Genomic DNA, 17881 nt, shown 5'->3' with positions numbered 1-17881 from the left:
TTTGCTCTGGACACACTCCACCAACGTGACACCGCACATCAATACGGGGGGCGGAGAAGGAAAAGAGAGGAGAAAAGTCCCCAACGAGGAACTAGGCAGAAGCACGTGTTCCGCTCGCTGCCGCTCCCCGGCCCGGACTGGCTTCCCCGGGCCGAGGCGGCGCCCGAGGCTCGCAGGGCCCGGTGGGCGCCGCGCCAGAGGACGGCGACCCACAGGCCCCTGGCCGCGGGGGGGAGCTGCGGAGAGCCCAGCGGCGCCCGGGCCCCCGACCGGGCTGTGCCGAGTCCCCGGCGGGGCGGGGGCGGGCTGTGCCGCCGTCAGTCAGCGGGCGCGGCTGGGCGGTGCCACAGCGGGTTGGCGGAGGCGCCGGGGGCGGGGCGGGGGCAGAGCCGGCGGCGGCCACGGCACTGCCGAGGCACTGAGGCGGCGAGCGCGGTCGGGGCAGCGGGTCTGGGAGCGTGGCGGGACGGGCGCACGGCGGAGAGCGGGGCGTCGCGGCGACGGCTGCTGTCCAGCGGCGGGAGGGACGTGGTGACGGCCCCGCCGCTCCTGCTGCAGCTGCTGCTCCCGCTGCTGCCGCTGAGGTAAAGCGAGTCCCGCTGCATCCGCTGCAGCTGGTGCTGCCCCTCGGGCGGCTGCTGGGGCAGAGGAGCGGGGCGGGATGGGGCGGTGCGGGGCCTCCCGGCCGCCCGGAACCCGGGCACCGGCCGCCCTTGCGGGGTGACAGTCCGAGCGGCGGCGCCGCCCCGTGCAACTTTTTCCCCCGTGCGGGGCCGGCTGTGGCGCCGCCGAGCCCTCCGGCGCGGCAGGCCCGGGCGGGCCGTCCGCTGCGGCCGGGGCCGAGCCCCGGGGACGGTGCAGTCTCTTCCCCCGCGGCCGGGGGCGGCTCGGCCCGGCGCTTCCTGGACGGGCAGGGCGAGTGGCGCGCCGCGGCCGCTGCGCGGCTGCCGGGAGCTCCGGCCTGGGTGGCGTGGGGAGCCGGGCTGGTGCCCGCGCCGGGATAACGCCTCCGGGGCAGAGGAAGGGGGGTCCGTAGGGACAGCTGGGGCGGGAGCGGGCGGCGTCCTGCCCGCCTGTGCCCGGAGCTCCACCATCGTCCCCGCGTCGCCGGGGAGCGCCGGCTCGGCGCAGCCCTGCCCCAGCGGTGGAGGGGCTGCAACCCCGCCGAGCACCGACCCCTGGCGAGCGGCTGCTCTGTGGCGGGGACTGCAGTTGATGCAGGGCTCCGGAGTGGTTAACCTGCCTGCCTCTTAAATGGGATGGAAGTTCAGACTGTACTGCTCTACTAAGTTTTTAAATTATCATTATTAATTTAATTATTCTGCTGAAGTGGTCTTGATGCTCACCTGCCTTCGTCCATAATTTGCAGTCTTTATAAGATCTTTGAGATGTTTCAGAATAGATGTGCTGTACAGTGTTCACAGTACTTATTCAATGTGTATGTATTTGGATTCGTTCAAAGTCTTGTGATAGAATCTCCACAGATTCAAAATAATTATTTCAGTTTGGAAGCGGTATAAAGGTATTACTTCGTGATACATCACGGACCTCACTTTCTTAAAGAAAATACTGTTCTGATGTGGTACTTAACTTGGTCGTCTCCACTTGGAGAGCGTACTTCAGAGAAAGCTGCAGTTTGAGTCACAGGTGTATAGACACCTAGTGGGGAGAAGAGTCGGTCTCCAAGCAAATTTCCCTGCTTACCCCTCAATTCTCATTATTTCAGTGTCTCCCTGAGCATGTTAGTCAAACTCATCCTGCAGTGGAAGAGAAGCTTGTGTTAGTCACTGTTTCTCTAGGGATTTTTGGAATTAGTTTAGAGATATTGCAGTACAAGGAGTTATGGTTATTAAATTTGTTAATATAAGGGTGAGGAAAATCTTTGCATCTTGTATTAGGGATGCTGTACCGGTTACACATGCACACCCCTCTGGTATCAGTGTGTGTGCATATGCAGTGTAGAAGTTTGTATTCTCCGGCACCAAAGGAATGATAGCTTGTGTGGAAGGAAACACTTGGGTACCAGTGAAGTGGGAGCCAGATGTCATTTTTAAGGGGAGCGTGCAGGGGAAGATTTCATGTCCCCTTCCTTTTCCACCTATATTTGTAGGAATGTCTTGAGTTTTTATGTTGAATTTTAAATTTTATCACCACCGAAATGCCCAACATAAACCATTCTGCTGAGAGACCGGAATTCTGCCTGAACTCAGGAATCTTTCAGTGGGATCAAGCTCTTAGACAGTAAATAAAAAACAAATGAACATTGATTCTCTTATAATACTTCTTCCTCCTTTTCCATTTGACCAGCCAAATGGAAATCCAGTAATACGTCATCTCAAATTGAACAGTTTCTCCCCTGAAGTGTTTCATTTGGTTGTTTTAATCTATTTAAGATGGTGTCCAAACTATTTATTTTAGTACTAGCCAGCTTAAGTCAGTTTAAGTCAAAATGCCTGAGTGTAGAGGCTGTGTAACTTCACTTGGAGTAAAGGGAATTTTTTAATACAGGATCTTAGCACAACAGTCTAAGTGGGCTTTTGGATACACCACGGTGTTACTGAGCAGGTGTGAAAATTGGTATTTGTCCCAGGGTTAGGTCTATCTGCAAGGTTCGCGAACTCTGAGACTTAGTTCATCCCTAAACCGGACACATAGTAACCATAGAAAAAGGCATGAATCCGAGAAGTTCAGAATGGCTGACTCACAGGAGTGTCTCCAGGTACATGAACCATAGATCAGTCAGGAGGTTAGATGCCGGGGACTCTGTACTGAGGGTGGTGCTGATAAGTGAGTATGAACAGGTACTGCAGCTCTGAGCCCCAGGGAAACTGGATCTAGGGAAACTTTGCTACCATAACATCATTGAGTTTTTCTAGTCTGATGCATGTTTTGAGTTTTTAAAATATGCTTTAAAATTGTCATAAGTTTTTATGTTACTGCAACATTTCCAGTTCTGTATTTTCAGAAGATGCATAAGAGACACAAGTACTCATTTTAAATATATGGTCATAAAGTTTCTATGATACATTTGATAATAAAAAATCAGAGGAATAGGTCAAGTCAGTTGAATTATGCAGTGTTTAGAAGACTTTGTTGACTGCCAAAATGCCCCTAGGCAGTAGGAGTTAAATAAGTAGTTGTAACAGAGCACTTATTGAACGTTTCTTTAAAAGAAAATAAATATTTCAGAGTATTTAAAGTAGTCAAACTGGTAATTTTCTAGCACGCTTTACTGTGTGCATAGTTGATTTTGATTGGAAACATTTATATTAACCCAACATTTGGATCTAAAGTGTGTAAATGCATTTTTTTTCTCTTGCTACATGAAACAGGAGAGATCCATGCTTTTGTAAAGGCTTCTCTGCTATTTGGTTGATACACTGATACTTGTATTTTTTCCCCAGCTTTTGTCTGTACTTTTCTCTGGTAGAAGAGGCAAAATGAAATATCAGTGAAACTATTAATGTTAATTGCAAAGTCTGTGATGTTTGGTAGCATCAGGTAAGCAGCATAGTTTGGTTTTTCAGAAGTGGCTGCAGAAATTTCTAATTAAAACTTTGGTGGGAGCTGGGTGCCTAATACACGTGGATAGATTTGCAAGTTTTTAAATACTTGCATGCAAGCTTTTTGAAATAGGAAGTCTAATTCAGGCTCAGATAATTCTTTCATTTAACAAAAACTGGTTGCAAGGGATGATAAGGAAGTTCTTCAAGAACTTAACAAGATTTTCTTCTGTGTTCTGTCACGAGAGAGGTTGTGCAACATGTTGCAGGGACCTGATGGACAGAAGAGGAGCCACATACAGGTTAGGGATCAGGTCCATTCACTGGCACAGAAAGTCCATATGCATTCTTATAAACACTTCTTAGCTTCAGTTAGTCATATTTCAAAGGACTTGATGACTGAGACATTAGAAAAAATAGTGTGGAAAAGATCTGTCAGATGTTCCCTATTCCAGCCCTGTCTACTGGTGTCTCTTACAATGTGAAAAGGGAGTGTTTCACAAGAAAAAGAGCTTTCTATACATTGAGTACATAGTACACAGTCAATATTTTACCTGCTGGTATTACACAGCTCTCCTGGGTCTTTTATTCAGATGTAGTTCAGGAGTTTCAGTGCAACTTTGAGTAGTTAGCACTTTTTGGTTTCCAGTATAGTATTTCAAATTATGATTTGGCTTGTCTTTTTAAGTAGATGAAAATGAGTAACAGTTGAAATAATGTTTAGAAAGCTTTCACTGTTCTATATGTCTTTAAGCAATTGTTCTCTAAATAGATTAGGTTTTTAGTCATGTTTTTCCTGTTACTTTATAGTTGGGCAACCTTGAGCCAAAAGTTCAGGCCTGTGTTCTCTTGCCTTTAACGTAATTTAAGCATACACCCTGATACTTTACTCCTGCTAAGGCTGCTTAGGTGGTCTGGGTGTGCCTATTTCAGTTGCTAATTGTTTTTCTAGTATTATACCATAAACACATTAAAAAACATCTGGAAGATAGGGGAGTGGTAAAGCCCCTCCTCAAAAAAGAAAAAAAAGGGAAATATGGTAGTCATCAAGTAAAAGCACTCTGGAGTCTTTGTTTCTTTTACAGATTATGAAAAGACACGTTCCTCCAAAAGGTTTTTTGAAATGCAGGCTTTGGGATGGGGATTGTTGCCCATCCTCACCCTTGTCATAACCAGGAGGAGACTGAATTCCCCAGGGGTCAGTTCTAATTACAGTAAGCTCCTCCTCTGTCTTGTCAGACCTTTTGTGGAGAAGAGGTGTGGCTGTCTGGCTTCAGGGGGGTAATATATAAAATCTTGCTGCCAGGTTAGATACTGCACTGGAGGGATAGCTCCAGGGCTTAGCCCTCTCACCCTGAGACTCTTCAGCAGCCGTAAGTCACAGAGAAGGAAGCATGCCTCATACTGCAGGGGTACAAATTTCGTTCAAGTAATTTGACATATATCCTTTATAAAAATGCAAACATTATCTGGAGATATTTTTTTGTGCTCTTGCTTGATTTTATTGTTACATAGGATTCTTATGTGGGACACAGTCTTTGCCAGGGTTGCAGAAAGCTTAATTCATAGGTAGAATCCCAAGTTCAAAATCATCAAGAGAATGTGTGAGATGATTTAATGAGATTTCTCTTCTCTTTCCAGGAAAAGCATGTGTGCAGAGTTTGGTGGCAGAATACTTAAGGTACATGACCAGCCTGTGGCAAATACATCTGAAGAAAGCGTGACTGGCTAAGGAGTCGGCTGAAGTTGCGTATGGAGATGCAGAAGTTCAGGCAAGCCCAGGAAAAGAACTAATTGGAAGAATATTGCTAGACACAGAAGAAGTGGAACACTTAACTTCTGCAACAGACAGTGACTCAGAATAAATACATTGGTAAAAACATCAGCAGTGAAAAGCCAAACTTTGGTGTTTTTACATTCTCTGGTGGATTTTATTACTTAAGAGATATTTTCTTCATCCCATTTAATACATCTTGAATTTCTCGGTGCATAAAACTATAACTGGACAGTTGCATTTTGATACTGTTTAATAACACTTTTGAATGTTAAATCATTTGCCAAGATGAGTGCTGAGGGATATCAATACAGAGCTTTATATGACTACAAAAAAGAGCGAGAAGAAGACATTGACTTGCACTTAGGAGATATATTAACTGTGAATAAAGGTTCCTTACTAGCTCTTGGATTCAGTGAAGGGGAAGAAGCAAAGCCTGAGGAAATTGGTTGGTTGAATGGCTTTAATGAAACCACAGGGGAGAGGGGGGATTTCCCAGGAACTTACGTAGAGTACATTGGAAGAAAAAAAATATCTCCCCCCACTCCAAAGCCTCGTCCTCCTCGGCCTCTTCCAGTAGCACCAAGTCCTGCAAAAGCTGAATCAGAGAGTGAGCAACAAGGTCAGTATTCAGAAGGTGTGTGTATCCCCCATGGTTTCAGGTATTTATGTTTCACAGTCTTGTCTGACTGTACATTCGTGTATATAGCACCTGCTGGTCAGCTTTTTTAGTTTACAGCTCATTTCAGTCAGTTAAGAATTGTTTGTACATCGTAATATTTAGCTTATACACTTTGTAGTTTCATGTGGTTTGTCTCAGGCACAGGGACCAATGACTTACTGTGAGGTATGTCTCACAGGTTGGAAAGTAATGCTTGTAATTCTCCACTGTAGAAACTTAAATGAAAAATGAGCCACTTAACATTTATTTTAGGTTTCTGAGAAACTGATGGAAGTGTTTGCTTTTGTGGTTCATCACACTCACTATTAAGAAAGTTCTTGGTGAGTCCAATAGTATGCATTCTAAATAAAACTAAGTTCTTACCACAAATCTCTTGCTAGCAGCAAAAAATATATTGTGGTTATGGGGGTTACCTGTGGCATTAAAGGTAAGAACGAATATTTTAAAATGAACAATGAGATTATAATAAAGAGAAATTCAGATTTATCACTTTTAGGGAGTATGGCATGCAGTAGAAAAAAATAGCCTTATATAAAAAAGGTTAAACAAAGGAAATATCTTCCTAAGTTGCTTTCTAACCTATATTTGCAACAGTATGTTAGGCAGAACTCAGAATTTTATCAGAACTCTTCTGTTAAAAGAAGAAACAAGTCTTCTGTTTTAAAATTGGAAAAGCTTTGGGGTAAAAAACTAAAACAAAAAACCCCTCCTTCCAAGTGACTTTCTCTCCTTTACGTACTGATGTTCAGGTAGTTGGGTTTTACAGATCAATAAGCCAAGTACATTTTAGAATAAACTTTACGGCCTATTGGAGAAGTCTAGAGTGGCTTGTATTTCTTCAACTTCTAATACTTCGTAAATTCTCTGGGTTTCTAGCTGTAGGAAATAAGAGTTGTAGTATGTGATCATGATTTTCACAGTGACACCATAATAATGAATAGTATCATCACACTGCCTACACAGAAATGTTTGTAGCATCACTTGCAAATTTGTGGTATCAGTTTATCAACTTCCATCCTTCTGTGCATATTGTAAGTTTATATTCAGCTGTGCTGATAACGAGCGAAGATAAGAGAAGAAATATAGAAGAATGTATGTGGCAACCAAGTTGACCTGGCAGAAGCATTTCTAGGTTGGTGGGGAATAAAGAGTGAATCTGAACTGGTTTATATAGCAGTGTTCTGAAGCGCTGTAGCAAGCATTGCTTGCAAGTCTGCAGTGCCTAGATGTAAATCATTGTTAGGATGAAGGTGGGGGCAGATGAGGGTGTAGTGGCATTTGAAGTTATACTGTCCCTGTCTCTGAACTCTTAACTGCTAGTCATTAGAGTCTCATGTTTTCTCTTTCATTAGAGTAGTTCTGAAAATGGGGTATTTCCTTTGGAAAGAAAAACTATTATATGTTTGATCGTTCCTTGTATTGGATATTAATGTGTGCTGCTCAGGTAACACTGACTCTTTTCTTAACCCACCTGTGGAGACAGTTGTTATCATCCTATGTAACTGCAGAATAAACATGGCTTTTGGATAGACACCTCAATGCTGACAGATCATTATGAGCAGCAGAGAATGGAAAGAAAATCCCATTCTTTACGTGTGCATGCTGTGGTGAAGCAACCAGCATTCCAGGCTTTGCTGTTTATTGATTTAAAAGTAGCGCTTTGTAACTTCCTTGGTTTCTGTAGTCACGCTTGCTTGATCCTTCCGTTCACAGCTCCATGCTGTGAGCTGGCCACAGCCCTGCGCTGGGAAGTCCTGGGTTAATCTTGCTGTTTCCAAGCCTGCCCCAGGACTGTGTTTGTAGCAGACATTTATGGCAGTTTTGGCTGCTGGGAGTTACTCTGGGAAATTCTGCTGCAGATTTGGGGGGGCTCTGCTTATATGTAGCCTTCTATGTAAGGTTTATTGCCTTGAGACAAAGCAGTATTTACATGCAATGTGTTTATTTTTAATACTATGGAACTCTGGGAACTGGAAACTGGAAAGAAAATGTTCTGATTTAACTGGGAATCTTCTTCTCAAAGTCTCCATACATAATCCTGCTGCGCTTCAAAATGCTTAAGAATCAGCTTGCAATCCAACCATGTTTTCTTCTGATAAAAAATAAAAAAATGGAGTTCCCATAGCTGCTTTCCAATTAAAGATTTTAAGCTTCATATAAGAGGCTAGGTACCTCCATAATGCCCTAAGATCAGGGATCAGACCCTCCTGAATAGAAATTTGAATTTCAGGCTTAATTACTATTGAAATAAAGTATGCTTTCCTAAAAGAAATTAGGAAAAGTAATTGTAAGTAGTCTCTCTACAGATCTGAAAAGATCTAAGGCACAGAGTGCTTTGAATCTTAGAAACAAATTTGGAAATGTTGTACTGAAAGAGTATTATAAAAATCAAAAGGTGAAATTTTTAAGTTAGCAGAAAGCTACAAAACTTGTGATAAAACCAGAGGTGAGGACAGGAATGCAGTTCAGATAAAGAACAATGCAGCAAGATATGCTTCACTTCCAGGTAGCTTCACTATTTTTGTGTATGTTATTTGGGTCAGGGAATAGCACAGTTAATATTGTCCAGCAGCCAGTGTAATGGGCAGTAGGCCAAAAGATTCTTCCCAGGATGATACTTCTCTCTACACCCTTAGAGTGCATTTAAAATAAATTAATGTGTAATGTGAAACTTGCCTGACCAAATGCAGCCAAGCTTACATTTTCACTACTTGATGAATTAAAAGTACTGTGGATTAAAATGACAAATTAATGGGGAACTCTAACTTAAGACTTCTTAAACCTACCTCAGTTATTTGAAATCTGTATCTTTTTAATTCTGTAAAGAGTCAGTTCTGTATTTACCCCTGTGGTGTATATTTTGAATAAGAGTATCAGAAATTTGAGATTTCCAAGAATACATAAGCATAATCTAAGGAGTTCCTTTAATTTTGACCTATACCTAGGTTTATTTTTTTAAGGAAACACTTTTTAATAATTTCAATACTCTTTAATACTTAATTATTCTCTCTGAATGTTTTTTTCCCCTGGCTGTATTAAGCTTGATCACTTTCTCATCAGTGTCTGGATTGTTTCGTATTAGATCTAATTTGCAATATTTAAGCAAAATGCTGCCAATATTCACAATGGTGTGTTACTCATACACAAATAATCGTAGACATCTGAACAGACTTCGTAGTCAATGAGGCTGGTGACATGGGCAGAGCTGCTCATCAGGCCCATGTCTTATGCAGTCAGTCTTTCTTATAAACAGGGAGCTTCCTAAATATTAAAAGCCAGTCTGAAAACAAAAAAAAAACCCTTGATGGTGGTCTCTAATTCCATTAAAACACTTTAAGTCAAAACTTTCCCCGTATTTTTATTTTATTCATGACTTATTTAAGTTTCTAGAACTATTGGTTAAGACAAGAATTGGCATTCCTTGGCTGAAATTTTAGGACTGTTATGTTTTGCCTGTCTTCCTCTTACCTTTGTCAATAAAAAACTAGATTTAGTCTGATTTTGTGGGGATTTTTTTTTTAATTGCATCTGAAAGAATATGAAAGTAAAGGAGAAACAAAGCCTGAGAAGACTCTAGCACCTTCCAGTCTTGAGCCTGATGCATGTCAGAGCTATGCCAAGGCAGATTTAATTCCTCTCGCTGTTGTGAGGTTCCAAGTCACCCAACCTGCCAGATTTTTTTCCCCACCAGGCAAGGGTGCCTGGCTGCTGCTGGGAGGATTGAGGTGCTTGCAACCGTGGACACGCAACATAGGATTTTCTTACTCCCCCCATTAAACATCTGAAGTTTATGTGAAGCAGTAAAGATTTTACATGACTGGGGTTTTTTCCCTTGAAACGATTTTTTTTTTTTAATTGAAGGTACATCAGGCTGGTTCCTCTCACTTATCCCAGTTTTCCTCAATTCTTTGCAAATTAAAAATGCATAAGATGTACGAAGTCCAGATACGTTTTGCAAACATTGATTCCGCTCGTCTGATACGGCTGCATATATTTAGAGTTGATTCATACAGTATCATTTCTCTACCTGGTTTGTGAAGGCTGACCTTAAGCAGACTTTGGAGCATAAAGCTTTGATTGATGGACTGAAATAATTTCAGATTTAACTTGGAATGCTAAATTCTCACTTTGAAATGAAGATCAGATTGCAGAGGGGCAGACCAGAAGTTTACATGAATAATTTGTCAGTTTTGATGTTTTGGCGCTTCCTTCAACTTCCTGTAACTGAAAAGGGTTGTTTATGTTGACACTTTGTACTATTTCAGCTGATTTTGAGCCTAAGAATAATCTGAAGCTCTTCCTTCTTGTGGTGAAACTATAAAACAGGTTTATTTTTTTAAAGAAAAAACCCAAACTTTTCTCCACTCTTCTAGAACAGATACAGATCAGCAAGTTGCACAAAGATAATGACATGGAACGTTTGGAAACTCTTTCCTTCACCGACCAGGTTATGCAATATCTGACAGAGATCCAAACTGACAGAGGGCATAAAACTGTTTGTGCATGGTTTAACTGAAAGTGTTGTAGGATTTGTTTCTCTAATTTTGCTGTAAATCCAGTGGAGCAATCTATTTGTGGAAATTATTTACATTTGTGTATTGAGGGACATAAGAGTGAGTGAAATGCAGCGAACCTGGAGCCTCCATTGGGAGGAAAACAGTCATCTTGCCTGATTTAGGCAAATGGAAAAAGGAAATTATGGGATGAAGTGATGAGTCACTATCTCGTGACAAATAGAAATGGTAAATATATTTACCATTTACACCAGAGCCCTTGAATTCTTTCTTTTTAGAGCCAGTTTGAATATAAGCCTTTGCCCTGCTGTAGTTGTCAAAACTGCCTTGCAGTCATGAATTTTCACGTCAGTTGATTTTGACTTGCACTGAGAAATGGGGCAAGTTCCTGCCATGAAGCCTTGCTGGCTACTTGTGATCACATTTCTAGGCAAATTCCTAGCTGCCCGATAAGTGCATGCATCTGAAAACAGAGTTCTTGCCACCTGCTTCATCACTGATGATTGCAAAGATTTTTGCAAGCTGCACTGAAGTGAGACAGAGCATTTTTTTCTCAGTGATAACATCAGGGTTGATAGTAACTTAAAAAGCCTTTGTAAGCACCCAGGAAGCACAGGGATAGGCTTTGCAAGTACGAGTACAAACTGCATGTGGATAGAGTAGGGCCTGGGCAAGTTCATGGTTGATGCCTGGCCTCACCTGCTGGTACAGGAGGAAGGAAGCAAGAGGGAGGAAGGACCTTTAAACCCAGCATCTTCCATGTTGTGTTTTAATCCTCACAGGATAATAATTAAAGTGAGAGAGAGAGAGCTTTTTAAAATAATACTTTAATTGAACAATGGATATTCCTGTGAAAAATATATCACTTGGGGCACACAAAACCCTCTTTTAATCCTCAGAGGTGACCTTAGACCGAAAAGGCTTGTGTGGCTGAGATGAATCTTTTTCCCCCAGCTGTCTCAATCTAATGAATCTAATAAAAATAGTGCCTTCTGTTACACATTTTGCATTAAGAAGCTGAAAGACTAAGACATTCTTATTTTGATGTTGTAGCAAATATTTGTCTGTTTCGTATCATACTGATTTTAATAATGCCTTTCTATGATTACAACAGTGGCACACGTTGAGTGACTTCGCTTACGTGTCTTCAGCCTTCCGTTATACTGATTTAGTCTGCTAATACCTTGTGCTGACATGAAAGTTCCTGGGGCAGATGTAAAACATGGCAAAGGTGAATTAGCCTGCACCTCTCACTGGAATCATCTTGGTTTGGTCCTGTAGCTGTGATCCAGGAACATCTGAAAAAAACCTTCACTGGTTAGCAAATAGCTCTTACGTAGGCTTGCATATGATAACATCAGTTTGTGTGTTTCAGCAATACATGGTACTAAGTGTTTGCCAAGACTGGATCATTCAGCACTCAGAGCAAATAGCTGTGCCCACTTAAATAGTTGTGTGATGCCATATATGCATCCAGATTCTCTTGTGTGAAAGAACACAGGTCTGGAACTGCAGCTGGCAGTGCACTGTTTCACATCTGCGTCTTACTCCAAAGCTCCTCGCCATGATGAACATCCATGAAATCAATCTGAAGGCTAGAATACAAAGAACTTCTTTATTTTCATAGCTAAGAATGACAAAGGGAATTACATGATATTAAAGACATGCTTATTTTAACTGGAGAAGGATATTAAGTCCTGAGAATACTTTGGTGAGAATCTAAGTACTTGGGAGAACTTAGAGAAAATTTTTGGCTTAAAAAAACAGTAGTTAATCTGATTAAGAGTTGCTAACTTTTGTTCATGCTTTCAGCAAAGTACATGTCTAAAATGCAGTTCTATTTTGGGATGTTTTCGTTAATAGAAGGCAGTTTTGTAGATTTTGGGGGCAGGTTTTGGTTTTTGTTTGTTTTCTTTTTTCCACTGTGTTGTAGAAATGCTTGCATCTTTGGACATTGCCTGAAATAGTTTTGTAAAATGTTAGCGCGTGTAACGTTTTTGTACTAACTTGACTGCTTTTTGTTCAGTCTTTTGTAAATGCTGTATGCAGCAGTCCACAAGAATAGCACCCAAATCTTGTTCTTTATTTTCACATATTGACCCACTTTATAAAATAGTTTGCATGTAAGACATCACTAAAAAATTATATTTAAGCTGAGAGCTTTTCAGGTAATAAGATCCTCAAGGCAGAATTTCAAAAACACACTACTGCCCTGAGCCAGGGTAAGATGTAATTGCATATGGTTTCTACACTTTAAAAATATCTTTTGAGACTGTCTTGTGCTTCAAAACTACTATGTAAACTATGACATGAATGATGAAAAAGGTCTTTAACAATTCAGTTAGCTGTGAGACAATTTTCTCATACAATCCACTTTGTTTGTGTATGTTCATCATTTGCTATGTTAGAACATTTCCCAGAGGTCAATATCTGAGATAATTTCTTCACTGGAGATTGTGGATGTTGAGGGCAAGAAGTGAGATCTGCCTTCAGTAGGTCTGAACATGCCAGGTTCCACCTGTGCTGGCAAATCACTTGATGGCATCTGGGATGGGAAGATGCTCCTGCAGAATGGAGATCTATTGCAGGAATGGCAGTTACTTCGGGTCCATTCAGGTTCCAGAACATTTTGAGCAGCTATTGTATTATTTTCAGTATTTGTTGTTGTTGTTGTTTCTTTATTAGTGTCTATGTTTTGGGAAATCAAAGTTAACTCTGCTTTCCTTGAGCATTTCGATACTTCCTTGTAAAGCACATGCACACTTAAAGATGTAAAAGGTAATGGCCAAAAGCCAAACTATGGTATAGTTCAGGTTGTCTCTACCTTGCTCTTTCTCCCCTGTGGAGTTGCATTTGTTGGATGCAGCGTGTTTGAACACTCCAGTTCTGTAGCCTCCTGCTACCTGGGAAGGAAGGAAGAGTCAGGCAACTTGAGAGCTGTAGTCTGAGAGGGAATGCACTTCTACGCTGGTTTTTGCTAGGATAGAGTTACCACAACAACCTTGCAGGAGGCATGGCTGCACCAGGTTTGTATGTCTTGTTTACAGATATAACAGTGAAATTTATTTGTTGAGGTTAGGAGAGAAAACTTAAGTGCTATCACCTGTTTCTTCCAACGTCTCTTCATCCTGCTTGGATAACATTGGTAGATAGCAGATAAGCCTGGAGAACTAGTCTTGGCAAAGAAACTTTTGAATGATACACTGTAAATCCGTGTTTCAAAGCATGTTACGGCTTCTCCAGCAGTCTCTCGCAAAGAGAAGGCTCTTAGTTTTTTAGGTTGTCTTTTTATTTCCAAGTCCTCTTCCTCAGCTCTTTTTTGCTGGAGGTAGATGAAAGCACTTAAATTAGGGAATTAATGAAAGAAACCGCTAATTATGCATCATGGTAGATAAGGCTGCACAGCTGTGTCTGGTTTCATTATCTTTCTATCCAGGAACATTCCAGAAATAAGCAGTTAAGGGAAAAAAATTTCAGTCTTTTTCCTATTTGCATATGGTGTTCAATCCTGTGATCACAGATTCCAGTCCTCTAGTGCTATTTTTTCATGTAAATTTCACTGCAATTTTTCATGTGCTGTGTTTGGTTGGAGACAAGAAAATGTCTGTTGTGTTTATGACCTTATCCTTGAATTGTCTGCTTGCCAAGACACAGCTGCTTGGCACAGGTGAGGAGCAATAGAGACCATGGCAAAACCCCCCCATCACTTGCTGCTTTGCTCCTAGTTGACTGGCACATGCTTGAGAGGCATCTGCCCTGATGTGGTCTTCAAAGAGCTGTGAGGTGCAAGGACACCATGGAGTGCAGTGAGGTGTGATGTGTTCCCTTGGCCTTCCAGTCTTTGCTGATACATGGGTCTTCTGTGACAGCTTATTTTAGGTACTTTGAAGTAAAATCTGTACAGCTGTTTAAGTACAATTTAGAATATATTCTGGCCAGTCCAAATCTACTCAATTGTTCTGAAGCCAGAAGAGGGTAGCTAGTTAGTAGCCTAGCCTAGATAAGCAATTTTCTTAGGAAGAAAAAGATTTAGGGAGGCCTTTTGCTCCAGTGCAAGCCAGTTCTGAGCATAATTTTTCAAGTCATCCTTGTAATCTGTATCAATGGATAGAATTTTAAGGAACACAATCTAAACAGCAAGTAGCAAAAATTTCTTCTGAAATAACAGAAAATAAAGGACTTCTGTTCATTGAGTGAGGGGTTTTTAGGGCACAGAGTGATGAATGTTTGAATTCTCTTTGCTGTATTTATAATTCATTACTGTTGGTTGAAAGATTAGCATGCATTCCCCATGGCTTGCATGTTTTTCTGACTTCCTCTTGGATAAAACTTAGTGCTGACAACTCTAAAAACTTTCTGATAGCCTGTGTAAACTATAGCCCTCTACATGAAATGAGAGATTTTCACAATCCCATTATTACCAGGATAGTTTTTGGGGATAATATTAAACCATTGGTTGAACAATGTTTACTACAGAGCAACTAGAATAAAATCTTGCATGTAGGAAGCTGAAAGTCTCTTCTATTTTTGATACTAAAACTTTCACTGAAAAAGCTAGTGGGCTGTTGGTGCCTTCCAGAGTGATTTAGGATGCAGGACTTTGAGTTGCATGTACAGTTTAGTAAAAAAGGGGAAGACAGTTACCAACTGTTATGCTTTTTCTCCAGATGTTTCCTCTAAGACAAATATGTAGAGTTTTATTATGACACAGTAAGAACATGCCAATTAGATGAGGCTGGTTGTTTTGTTGGGGGGGTTTTGTGTGCGGTTTTTATTTTTTCTTCTCAATGTCTGTTTGAACTAAACAGTCAATCAAATACGGTGGTAAATTGTCTAGTAGTTTGGAGGGAACATGCCTGTGCTTGTTAATGTGAGCTGCTCTCTTCTAAATAGAGTATTAAAATGCCTTGTTCAAAATCCTTTTGGATGCAAACTAAAGATAAAATTATCTTAAAGTACTGATGTTCTTGAAAATATTATACATGGTTGGGGGTATTTTTCTTTACTTGAAGGACTTGTTCATACAGGAAGCTGCAGGTTACTATTCTACTTTCCCTTAAATTGGTGACAAAACCCAGCTTGACTTCAGAAGGAACAGGATCAGACCTATAGTCAAGGTTTAGCGGCATTGGGAAAAATCCCACGGTTTTTACTCTTAGTTTTGTCAGGCAAAATTCCCAATATCTTCAGCATTTGGAGCACAAATCTTAGCTCTTTTTGGAAGGGATTCTAATATACCAGATTGCATAGAAAATGAATGTACATTAAATACTACACCATAAATGCTGATGTAAAGAACAGAGTCTGACTGTCCTTTCATGAATTTTGAATACACGTAAGGGAAACTGTTGTGAGCATATCTTCTGAGGTCCTGGGCTAATGCAGGGCATGTAATTTCACCCTGTAATTCCTGTTTCAAGCTCATAACTTCTAGATAAATTTAAAGCCTGTTACTAATTAGTCCAAACTGCTTCCTTTAGTACATATTTAATGTAGATTACTTAACTTTTTATCTCTTTAATGTCCATAAAATGGTAAGAAATGTGAAATTAGTAGTAAAATGTTTTCATTTGGGAAACTACATATATCTAATTGTATTTGGTAATGACAGTATAGAGATTATTTTCATGAAATTTTTTTTTTCCAGTATATTTAGAACTCTTCACTGATACATGTTAAAAATTTGCTCTAGGCTGCTAGATACTTTGGCACGGCTTATTTTTTCCTTAGGGCTGCCTGTTTGGGTAACTAATGTGACAGTAATGAGGGGTTTTTATAATTGAGGAAGTGGTATGATGACAGTTTTATTTGTATATTCTGTTATTGTAACAAATTATTATTTTTAGAATAAATACAGAGTTTTATCACCTTGATGCATGTGCATATAGACAATGAACTGCACACTACAGTAGGAGAACACTGTTAAGGTTTCAAAACTGCATCTCTAACTTGTGTTTGTACATATGAGTACAACTTATTTTAGTGTATGCCATCTGATACAATTTTTTAGTGATATAGTTGTCTGACCTTTTTCCCCACTTATTCTTGCTTTGGTTTTTTAAATGGTTTTTTTTTTAGATTTTCACTAAATTTAAATTGCTTCATTCACTTTGATCAGTTTGTGGTCTTAAGCCACCTGTTCTTCACAGCCTTCAGACTTCTCTCTGGAAACATGTTTTTTCATTGACACTTCTGCTCTTTCCAATGATATGATATGACTAATAAGTGTTTCATAGAACTTCATAATGACAAATACTAAGTCACCTTTGGATACTGTTGAAAGCAAAGGTGCTATCATGGTCCTGTAAGGAATGAGGTAAACAAAACAGACAGAAAATGAACAAACCCACAAACCTACTGCTCTAAGATAGTTTAAAATTAATCTCTTTGTCATAGGAGGGTGATGTGGATATCATTTCAAAACGCTGAATCTGGGGAGTAACTCTTAACAACTCTTAAAATATAAGAACTCTAGCAGTTACATTTCATTGCGGTAACTAAAACCAGGGACCAAGAATGTATTAAGTTTGACTTTGTAAGTCTTTTTGTCCCAAGGAGTGAGTACTATTTGCTCACTCCATGGCTGGCTTCAGTTACTGTGTACTGGACATCCAAAACAATTCCTTGCAGAACAAATCTTCCTGCACCAGCTGGAATCCAAATATAAGCATCAAATTGAAGGAATTACTGGAATGTGAATGCACAGATTCAACAAATACAGTAACATAATTTAGTGTTAGCTTACTTGTTTCATGATTCTGCAAATCCAGAGTTTCAAGTTCTCAGTACTTTGTTGTACATGTAAAGCATGTCTTGCAATAGAACGTTTCAGTGACCCGTGTGTTTAAAGCACCCCTTGCTTTAGGTTTTTATGGTGCATCTCTATTAGTTTTGAGAGGTTTTTTGCTGTATCATAGTTGTGATTCACAATACAGGAATTTTTGCAAATGATGACATTACATAGTAAATTACCATTCGTGAAACTTGATTATAGTTTTTCTAATACTAATCAACAACTTGCTTCCTTGAAAGATGCTTTTGTTCCCATGTTCATTTTGCCATGTAGTAAACTGCAACCTTAATCAAGAGGTGTGGCTGTGTAATTTCATCCTACTATGACAAGTTCAAAGTTTTTCCTGGATTACTCTGTTGCTAGCATTATACATTAGATTCCTCTTTCAGGAAACATTGGTTTAGAAAGTGGAAGTTAAGACATCAGTGTGGATGATAGATGAGCAATGGGGGAGGTATGAAAAATACTCTTGACACCTGGACTGGTTATTCATTAACTTTCCAGACACACTAGAAACATGGAAAGAGTGTTCTTCCATGGAGGAATCTGTGCTGTCTTGCACTAGACCTGTCTGCCAAATTGGAGAAATTGAAGGGTATACTTACTCCATATGAA

At 40.5% G+C, this 17881-nt stretch overlaps 1 protein-coding gene across 2 annotated transcripts in view; it reads left to right on the top strand.

The window, feature by feature from the left end:
- The first annotated feature begins 415 nt into the window (after window positions 1-415).
- Window positions 416-17881, top strand: part of PIK3R1 (phosphoinositide-3-kinase regulatory subunit 1) — a 62905-nt gene continuing 45439 nt past the window's right edge. Inside the window, exons 1-2 of one of the 2 annotated variants that reach the window (XM_048290652.1) lie at window positions 416-584; window positions 5145-5899. In XM_048290652.1, coding sequence (XP_048146609.1) covers window positions 5566-5899 — 334 coding nt within the window. In that variant the 5' untranslated portion in view covers window positions 416-584; window positions 5145-5565. Of the gene's footprint in view, window positions 585-4850; window positions 4877-5144; window positions 5900-17881 lie in introns of those variants that run through there. The other variant, XM_048290653.1, reaches the window with a different exon arrangement.

This window comes from Corvus hawaiiensis, chromosome Z (genome assembly GCF_020740725.1).
Source record: "Corvus hawaiiensis isolate bCorHaw1 chromosome Z, bCorHaw1.pri.cur, whole genome shotgun sequence".
NCBI lineage: Eukaryota > Metazoa > Chordata > Aves > Passeriformes > Corvidae > Corvus > Corvus hawaiiensis.
This window is presented reverse-complemented; position numbering and strand designations above follow the sequence as displayed.